Below are 10,376 nucleotides of genomic sequence, written 5' to 3'. Positions count from 1 at the left end.
GAGAGAGTCACAGGGTTCATGGTAATTTACCCCGTAAGGTCACCATCTGCCTGCTTTGCCTTGTGCCCCCTGTGAACCTGCATCACTCGCTACGTTCATTTACCATATATATATATATACACACACCCCACCCACACAACACGCACATACATGCGCACGTGCATGTGTATCACTACAATGAGAAGGCACGCTAACTCAAAGAGTGAGAACTGTGTGCAAGAAGGCAGAGGGCATCACGCCACCGGAACTGTTAAGCCTCCCTGCACGATATGGAAGACACGGCAACGATGCGTGCGAGACCAAAAAGCAAGGATGCCGAGGAGGGGAAAACTTTCACTATATGCTATTTGGCTTTCTTTGTAACCATGGCAGACTAATCCCTTATTCCCTTCACCTTTAGGCTAATGTAAACTTTTGCAAACAAATAAAATATATAGCAGTTTATAAAACGTATTTTTATGTTGTTTCAATATCAATGTTCTAGTCGTGTGCATGAAAAGTATTCCCTAATGTTGCAACTAATCCCAGATTGCAATAGCCGAATTATCAACTAACACCAAGAAATTCTGGCTGGGCCTTAAGATATAGGCTGACACTTGTGTTGTTTGGGTCTGCTGTTATTTGAGTGTTGTAAGAATCTGGAGGGAGTAAACTTCCTCGCCTATAGGTTTTGAAGCAGCATTTTATTGTTTGAAATTATTTGTATCATAAACTTGATTTAGGAACACACCTTAAACTCAAACCTAATGTGAAAAAATGTATCTTAAATGTCTTGCTTTGACTTGCATTTTAAATCTGGAGTGCATTTACATATGATATCTGATCTTTTGGCCGGATCACAATGAAATTAATTAAAAATGTTGGCTCTCTCAAGAAACTTCTTGAGCAAATAGAAATAGAAATATCAATGGTTTTATAACACAAGTATAATGAATGAAAAAATGAAAGGCAAAATAAAAATAAAGTACAAACATTTTGTCTATATATTGTCATAAACCAATACATTACCCAATCAAAACATCTTTGCTAGTACAAGTCATGCTTGCAATCCAAACCTCATTTAATATTTAGAAAAAAACAAAACAAGCAAACAACTAGTCACAATGCAATGGCCCCAAAGAGAGACATTTACCCCACAGACATCTCATTTCCTGAGGACAACTGCTCAATCACTGTGAGACTCAACATCGCCATCATTTGGAGGAAACAGGAAATATCATCCCTAACCCCCAGACAAAATAAAAACATCACACTTCATTCCTGTTTCAGTTTTATTTAAAACGAAGCTTTTGAGATAATAATTTTTCCACACTTTTTTTTTTTTTGCATGATAAAAAAATCATCTGTGTATCCGTAATAACAATCTCATAAACTCTGGTGGTAACAAAGATAATTTGCTACAGCTCCTTAAAACAGAAAATAAATTACATGTTCTTCAGATAATATATAAATTACTATCCTTTTTGTTTTTGTATAAAACACTTTTTTTTACTACAAGGGATAAGAGACAAGAATGAAACACGTGCTGCAGCTACAACACAGAACCACACACACACGCACGCACACTCGCACGCACGCACGCATGCACACACACACACACAAACTCACGATAACAGACGACTCATAAATGCACACATTCAAAACTCAGAACAATATAGTCACTGCTTCTTGTCAAATGCACAGAAACAATAGTAATATAACAGTTTGATGTGAATAAATGCAGTCTACAACAACACTTCTAATTACTCAGTTATAAAACATAAGCGCCTTCTATGTTCAAAGAAATATAGACATTAAAACATATCTGACAAATATACAGACCCCTCCCCTTTGTGAAGGCAGGGTTTATTGTGTGTTTATTCCTTTTTAGGAGATAGATAAGGAGAAGAAAAGAATAGTAAAAACAAGTTGTAAGAGAAAAAAGAGAGAAAGATAAGGCATAAAGAGTACTTACACACATATACAGAGGTTTCTGTCTCACTATGTGACATATTTACTTTCAGATCAAAGCAACATGATTGCATTTGATCCGTTTAATCAGCTGCTCTATTAAAACACTCTTTTAAGAAGCAGCTTCTTTTGTGGTTTCCATGAGTTTTTCAAATTCTGGCTTCACCTACTCTCATAGGACAGATTCATCACCCTCTCTCCAAAAGGAGATGATGGAATCACATTAAAATATGTATTGAGATGAGGTGAGAAAAAAGGGAGGACATGAAGTTGTTCCTCAGATATGAAAACGCAGTTGTAATGGGGATGGGATCACTCAAATGCAAAAAAAAATTAGGTCAGCCAGGAGTGAATCACTTTTCAAAACCTGTGCGTTGCCAAGTTCATAATTGAGGAGATATGTTCAACTTTTTTTTATAATTGTTTAGAAATCAAATGAAAATACACAAACCAGTGAGAGGCTCATATAAAGATAATAAAAACACTGTTGCAATGGGTGTTGTTCTCATTCATTGCGATTTAAATGGGCAATAGTTAAGTTGTTCTCGATCCCACAATCCTGGTGTCTTTAATGTTCACTATTGTGAGAAAATCCACAGCTGAAAATAGTTCCTAACACAAGTAGAATGTTTCTCTTATTTGAGTAACAGTTTCTCAAAACTAAAGGTCCCAGCCACTTTTAAAAATACTGAACATTTTAACATATTTCAAACTATTTACTTGTGTGACATTGTAAGAGATTTACAATGCAGGGACCAAATGAGGCTTGGGAACGCATGCCTGGGAAGTCAAAAATAATTTTTACAAGTAGAAAAGTAAAGAATATCATGTGTTATCTCTTTGTGTTTTATCATATCATGTCAGTCATTTAATTTAGAAAAATAAACAGCTGCAGCTATTAGCTTCTCTCTGCAAGGCCTACATATGTTTTACTGACACACACATGTTGAAGAAGCATACAGAGTGTGTGTCGCTTGTTTTGTCTGGTTCTATTTCTGTGTGGGAAGAATCTCACCTCTTCCTGTTCTGAAATATTTTTGGTCACTTACTGCCATGTACGGCTCACACCTTTGGTTCATCTGTTCCAGTACTGAAGTGAACAATAAGAGGACACTACACAACTTTTTTGTTTTTGTTGCCAACAAAAAAAACAAAAACGATTTGTAAATGAAATCCTTCTAGATTTGTGGGGTAGACAACTGTAGATTGACAGTGTCCATGAAACAGTAGATCTATCCCGGTAGATCTTTAGCACACATGTTATTACACAGCTTATCTAGTGCACATGCTAATTATTTGATCAGCACATTTTTTAATAATAATAAGTGGTATGCACGTCCGATTCTAGCAGTTTTAAGTCCTTGAAGATAAGAGAGGATATAAAAAAATATTTTTTTTTGCTGCTGAAACACAGCTGTGTCTTCAGGGAGCTCTTCCTATGACAATCTCTCAACCAAGAAAGTTGTGTGAAATGACAGTGAATGCATCACTCAGCCCTGGGTGACGCATGTAAAGCTACCGCATGGAGTAAAAAGAGGCAAGTTCAGAGGAATATGCGGTTCTAAGAGACACTATAAACAGCGTTATGGAAAAAAGAAACCGGCTGCTTTCACATTGTTTTCCCTGAAGAATCGGGAGAAAATAGCTAAGTGTTAACTGTCGCAGGGATTAGGTCTATTCTGGGCTGTCCATTTCTTTACGATCTGATGAGCCCTTTTGTAATAATCCTTGCCTCTCTCACACCTGGGCGGTGATTGGTGGGTCAGTGCCTCTTTGCACGCTGAGCACTCTGGGTACAGGAAGCACAGCAGGCAGACTTGTAGTAGGAGTAGACACACAGCCTGGCCTGAACCACCATCACACAGTTATGACGTATGTCTTTGCAGTTTTCATCTGTGAACAGAGAAAGAGGAGACAAAGTTTGGCAGGGAGAAAAAATAATACACACATGGATGATTACACACTCTCATGGTTCTTACACACTTACCTGATACTTGTGGACTGCAGGGTATCGTGTTACAGATCTGCTCCTGATCAGGTTTGGTGCTGGCATCACATTCATGATTGTGCTTTTTGTCCTGCGTCAGACACCGTACCTCCCTCATTTGTAAGCCTTTTCCACAAGAACGCGAGCACTGAGAACAAAGGCAGAGTTTGTTATGTTACATTTTTCAATAAAAGTTCTCCTGACCCACTATTTTTTTTTTTTCTGTCACATTGTTTCTTACAGCGCTCCACTCCGTTGTGAACCACTGCGGCTGACACTCTCCCATCTCACACTGTTGAACAGCTGCAGGTTTGTCCAGATTAGCGCACTCACTGGCTGGTACGATGGCCAAATCATTCCCCGTTTTCTGGACACATATGATGTCTCGTCTCTGAGTTCCATTCCCACAGGGGACATTACACTGAAAGAAGAACAAAAGTTGGAGCTTTTTTTTTATTTTTTATAAACTACTTATTCTAACACTGCATTATGAATGTCTTTTTATTCCAAAGAAACCTACAAACTTTTGTATATAAAATACTAAATCTCCTTTTTCTCCATTGTCTCTGGGTTTCCTCATATGTTTCTCATACCTGTGTCCAGGGGCTGCTGTACCACATGGTCGTAGGCACACAGGGTCCCCCATTACAGGCCTTCATCTCAGCTGGTTTCTCCGCAACACAGTCCCCTCCTCCTTCACCCTCTCTCACCCCTCCTCTGGTCAGACACACCACCTCCCTCTTTTGCACCCCGGGGCCACACTGCGCTGAACACTGAGGGACAAAGTGGAAGATCATGTTGAGGTTTGCTCTTAAGTGCTGGTGTTCATGTTTTTCTTTTTTTCTTACTTCAGCTCTTGCGTACTTGTGTTACTCACCGTGTTGGACCAGCCAGTGAAGTACCAGTTTGTTACACACGGTCCCATGTTGCACTCCTCGCTCCCCTGTGGGCGAGCTCTGGAGTTGCAGTCCTTGTCATGCACCACAGCACCTTGATCGCTGACGCAACGCACGCCTCTCGTCCTGCTCCCAACTCCACAGTCGACAGAGCACTGAGACACACGGACAGGAGGACGACAGAAAGGGCCTTAAATGAGACGTCTAACTTAACAAACGCTAACTTCAGCTTCATTTGAATCTACAGTGTAGAGTCATTCAAATACTACATGACAAAACAAATCTATGCACAAATAATTTAAAAAAGGGATAGATGAAAAGATGTAAGTGACAGATGTCACTAGTGAAAACATTTTGGCAAATTGAGTAATGAACGAATAAAATGTGGGATTATTTGTCATTCAAAACTAAAACCAGGTGCTTGTTGGTTGAAATTGTGTGATTTCTAATTATATATTCCTATTTTTTTCAAAATTGTACTTCTCCAAAATATGAGATCAGTTCAGGTTACAGAAGGACAAATTATTTCATAAGAATCTTGGTTAAATATCTAACTTTGATCATTGCATGTCATTAGAGATATTAAAATGTTTCTCTGAATAAATGTGTTAGATCTGTGTCTTTGAGGCCCAATCCCTTAGTATATCTTTTTTTGATCATCCAGGGGGGCGGCAGTAGTTCAGTCTGTAGGGACTTCGGTTGGGAGCTGGAAGGTCGCCGGTTCAAGTGCGGCTCAAATCTGGAAATCTGGTTGCTGGAGAGGTGCCAGTTCACTTCCTGAGCACTGCCGAAGTGCCCTTAAGCAAGGCATCATCTTTCTCTTGTCTCACTGTGTTTCCTAGCCTCGGTAGCGCACAGAGCGCACTGGTTGTACGGTACACACCTGTTACTACTTCTTAAACGTTTTTTTTTAGATGTATATTGATCAGCTGTCAGTGTTTTGGGATTCTGAATCAAACATAACCAGATGAGAGGAAGAGGCAGTTTGCAGTGACAATGGAACTCCATTCCCCAAGCCCTTCTATTTACTAAAATCAACTCGAACCCACTGTCTCTCTCTCTATTTTGCTTGCAAATTTTGTGCGCCATCATTTGGCCTCTTTTCACCCTTCAGGTGATACATACCACCCGTCACACACTGTTGCATCCAACCTACCGTGCTCCAGTCAGAGCTGACCTCCCAGTGGGAGCAGAGGGCGAGCTGACAGGCCTGTGTGGACTCTGGTGGGGTGAGGTTGGCACAGCGCTGCGGATGGACCATGGTGGAGCGATTTCCAAAGCTCTGCCTGCACTGGAGCTGCCGCTGCTGCACCCCGGGGCCACAGGACACGCTGCACTCGGACCACGCACTAGCCTCCCAGCTGAAAGATACAGAGAGGGAGACATGGAGGGACATGTTGCTGTTTTTCACATGCTTTCATATTAGATTAGTTAAATTCATGTTGGCTAACCACAAATCATGTTTGAGGCCCCCACAGTTACTTTCAAAATTACCCATAAATAATGTTTTTTCAATTTCAATAACACATTTGGTCCCTGCATATGTGCTGAATCCTTTAATCGAGTCATTACAGTATACACCTCTATAGTCTGTATCAGTTAGCTCTAACTTGAGAAAGAGGACACAGCAAGAAGTCTTCATCTCATCTCATATGTGTCTGTCGTTAACTTGAAATCATGGGCAGAGATATGTCAACACCAGTGACCGGATGATAACAGTTACAGTAAAAAGCTGCCAAGTTAAAGAAGTTCCCATGAAAAAGGTTTGTAAAGGCTGGATGTCTGCACTCAAAAAATAAATGAATAGAAAACTTGCATTTCCTGAAGAAGATTCACGAGAATGCCGACAACTGAAATGCATTGAAACACTGCTTATATTTTTTCAGAACATTTCTGAAAAGATTGTGATTTGCCTTTTAACAAATAAAAGTAGTAATATTTATTTACACACTCAGTTTTCTTATCTAATAAAATAGAAACAGATGACCTGATAATGGCAGTGCAGGGTGGTTTTCTAGCAGTGATAAATGAGCTATGAAAAATACACTTTCTTCCAACCTTCCACTTCCTGCAGGTCTTAAATAGTTGAGCTTAATATAAATCTTGAATATGTCCATATGATGTATAACTGTGTGTTTCCTCACAATGGTGGGCAGGGGTGTGTGTTACACGGCTCTTCCTCAGGGACAGGTTTAGCTGCAGAGTCACATTTTCTCTCTGGGACTTCCTCGTCTGTGTGGCGATCTATACACAGAATGACTCTGTGCTGGTGGCCTACAGAGATGGAGAGAGAGGAACAGATACACAGAGAGACATTAGCTCCGTGTTCTTGTAGTTGCACAAACCTACCAGAGGAGGGAGGCTTCAACACATCCAATGTGACCAAGGGGAAATCTATCTGAAAATGACATACATACAGTATATGAAGCTCTACAAGGCTTATTTGATTCTGACCTTTGCCACAAGAAGCTGAACACTCTGTGAGCCCGCCTCTCCTCCACACAAAAGGTGGCTGAGTGTCCAGTGGCAGGTCAGTGCGAGGGGGGATCCGAGCATTCCTGTTGGGCGCAGAGCCTCGAGGACGTGACCTCTCGGGTCCCCAACGGTCAGGGGAGTGAGAGGGGTACGAAGGGAACGAAACAGGAGGAGGAGGAGCAGGAGGAGGTCCTTCTACTGACACAGTGAGGGGACCTGTGTTAGAAGTACACAAAATTTGACATTAAGACAAATTAGAAAGGGAAGTTTGGGAAACAGGCACTAGGAGGAGGAGAAAAGAGTGATCAAGAGGGAGGAAAGGGGCTAATGTTGAAAAATCAAAGATTGGAGGAAGACAGTGAGTCAGAGGCTAATGATGTCATGATGAGGTCATGGTCTCATGACAGCGAACATGTGGACCAGATAGCCTCCCATCTAGGTCATACACAAATACACAAACACATTAATCCCTCCCACTTGGCCCACAACCGCACCCATCCCGATCCATAAACACGTCAATCATTCTCCAAGGATGTGGGCTGCAGTGGTGTTTCCTTGACTAATTTGGAAAGAATGAATTTCAAGATCTTTGGCTTGATTTACAGTTCAATTCTGACACTGACAAGAATCAACTACTAGTTTGTGTTCAACATGACTGCTGAGGACTATAAGTGTCTCTATGCTACCATAAAGAACATACAAAGAACACAACGGTGAAACAGAAGAAAGATAATCAGAAAGATTAAGTGTGTTTGACGCACTGCGAAGAGGTGCCCTCCCTGGATCTCGCTCCCTCAGCCTCTCTCTGGGTGCTGCCTCTCTGGGCGTCTCCCTCTCTCTCAACATCAGCCTCTCCCTCTCTCCCTCTTTCTTCTCCACGGGGATGTAAAACTCATAGTCGATGCCTGGGTTCTCCTTGTGGAATATAATCTGAAGAGGGCGAGAGAACAGACAGATCTAGAGATGGAAGGAGCCAATGACAGGAACACTCTTAAAAACAGCTTCAGCAACATCTACTGTCCATAACAGGGACATAAGAGGACATGGTGAGCTACAGGGATTGCTCAAGGAAACCTCAGCAGGTTGTTTGTCTGCCACTATGAGTCCTCCTTCTTAATGTAAAAGCCTACAACCCTTCTTACAGGACTTTACAAAGTCAGGGTCCTCTAAACTCAATTAGCCGGAGTCATGTGGCAACAACTTTATGATCTATTTTTGAAAAAAAGATGGATAACTGTAGTTCAGTCAGTCGCACAATCTGGTGACTCTTTGAACACTTCAATCCAAATTAAGAGACCATAGGCTAGGATGACCTGATATGATATGCTCCCAATAATATGATCATTCATCATAGTTTAGGAAGAAAACTATACACATAACCCTTAAAAACATGTGTTATATCAGCAACTTAGGTTTTTATACACATTTTAAAAATATAGCGTTTTTTTTTGTTTTTTTTGCAAACATGCATCCATACATTTTATTTACATTATTTTCCCAAGATAACAAGTCATTTACAGTTGTTTTCTAGAGTTTTCACAACTTATGGTGTTGCCTTGGTTCTTATGTTCTTGTGTTTTTTGGGTCCTCTTATGTTAGGGCTTCTTGTGTTTTTGAGTTCTAGAGCTGTATGACACAGCACTTTGTACAACCTTGCATTTAAAGGTGCTATAAAAGTAAAGTTATTATCTGTCTTGTTATCTCGGGATAACAAAGCTGTTCTTTTTTTTCCATAACGTGATCATTTTCTTGCCTTCTAGAAAACCAAACATTAGGCTTGTCACTGCGAGAGGCCATGCTTCCATTCCCCACACTCATGAGGTAAGTTAAGCCTATTTCTACATTTCTTTTGTGCTTTTACATCTCTAGGGATACAAGATAAATAAGTTCAGATCTCAAGAAATTAACCAGATTGTAATTGTTATCACAAGAAAAAGCAGTAAATCAAATATATAGATGCATGTCCACTTAGGGCTTCTGTACTTCCTCCCTGTTTACAGTCTTTAAGTACTTTACAACCTTATGTAAGTTATTAACTACTGTGTAATGCTCATTTACTTTACTCCTAGATGTGTTTTTGGTGGCGCCATCCAAAGGCCAGGCTTTATAATGTTTATCAAACAGTGGCAAATATCTACAGAAAGCAGATCTTTCTTTCTGTTTTTCATTCATCAACAGTTTATTCAAAGCGTGTAATGAGCATTACACCGTAACAGAACTACTTGGGAGGTTATAGACTTTTAGTCTTTTTATTTCTTATTTCAAAATCCCGTGAAGCCTAAAAAATGCAGGCGATTTTGGAGGACATATATCAAACTCTTTGGTCGAGGATTACTATTTTTACCCCCTCCTGCTCTGTAGCTGATAGATGCAAAGCTGCAGATGACTCCCGTTCTTTAATAAGATCTTAGCCTGAGGTCAGAGTTGTTATTATTGAGCCCTGTATACTCTGATGTGGCTCAGACTAAGCTTTGGTATATCTGTCTCTATCCTGCCATAATGCCAAAATAGTGCGGCCTATCTGGAGGATCTTGACACAGAGCAGGCAAGCGTAGCCTCAGGCTTAGAATAATGTTATAGAGATGTGAAACATTCTGTGTATACACATGTGTGTCCATGATCATGTGTGTGATTCTTATCATTAATTAAATTTTGCCATTCCTCAGTGCATGTTTGCTTACAGGGTTAAATTAAAAGCCTGCCTGTGGTCTGGTTCTTACATAGAGCTGGAGCTGGGTGGTGGTCGGTCCTCGCGCCCTGAGGGTCTCCCCTTTCTCCTCCTCCCCCTCCGTGTGTACTCTAGGTCGGGTGTAGGTGAAGGTTGTCCCTCCCGCCTTGTACTCCCCTGGTGGGTCCACCGCCCAACGCCCGTTTACAACCGACACCCCGGTGCCACTCCTCATTGCTGGAAAAATATAGAGTGGGGGGGGGGGTGGGGGTGGTAGAGTGGAGAAAGGTTTGGTTCAAGTTTTCTTCTCTTGTTTTGGCCTTGTTTAGTCTACAAAGTGGCAAATTCTTAGGAAAACCCCATGAGCTCCAATACACTTTTAGAAAGACAAACACAGACT

At 40.9% G+C, this 10,376-nt stretch overlaps 1 protein-coding gene across 2 annotated transcripts in view; it reads right to left on the bottom strand.

Annotated features, from left to right (window-relative positions):
• Positions 1-1,036: 1,036 nt before the first annotated feature.
• The window catches only part of adamtsl4 (ADAMTS-like 4), a 36,232-nt gene continuing 26,892 nt past the window's right edge, over positions 1,037-10,376 (bottom strand). The window contains exons 8-17 of one of the 2 annotated variants that reach the window (XM_029277931.2): positions 10,029-10,213; positions 8,070-8,238; positions 7,288-7,503; positions 6,978-7,107; positions 5,990-6,194; positions 4,815-4,988; positions 4,531-4,710; positions 4,179-4,358; positions 3,938-4,085; positions 1,037-3,843 (exon numbers count right to left, since the gene is read on the bottom strand). In XM_029277931.2, the coding sequence (XP_029133764.2) occupies positions 3,713-3,843; positions 3,938-4,085; positions 4,179-4,358; positions 4,531-4,710; positions 4,815-4,988; positions 5,990-6,194; positions 6,978-7,107; positions 7,288-7,503; positions 8,070-8,238; positions 10,029-10,213 (1,718 nt within the window). In that variant the 3' untranslated portion in view covers positions 1,037-3,712. Of the gene's footprint in view, positions 3,844-3,937; positions 4,086-4,178; positions 4,359-4,530; positions 4,711-4,814; positions 4,989-5,989; positions 6,195-6,977; positions 7,108-7,287; positions 7,525-8,069; positions 8,239-10,028; positions 10,214-10,376 lie in introns of both variants that reach the window. The other variant, XM_020637189.3, reaches the window with a different exon arrangement.

The sequence above is a fragment of the Labrus bergylta genome, chromosome 8 (assembly GCF_963930695.1).
Source record: "Labrus bergylta chromosome 8, fLabBer1.1, whole genome shotgun sequence".
NCBI lineage: Eukaryota > Metazoa > Chordata > Actinopteri > Labriformes > Labridae > Labrus > Labrus bergylta.
This window is presented reverse-complemented; position numbering and strand designations above follow the sequence as displayed.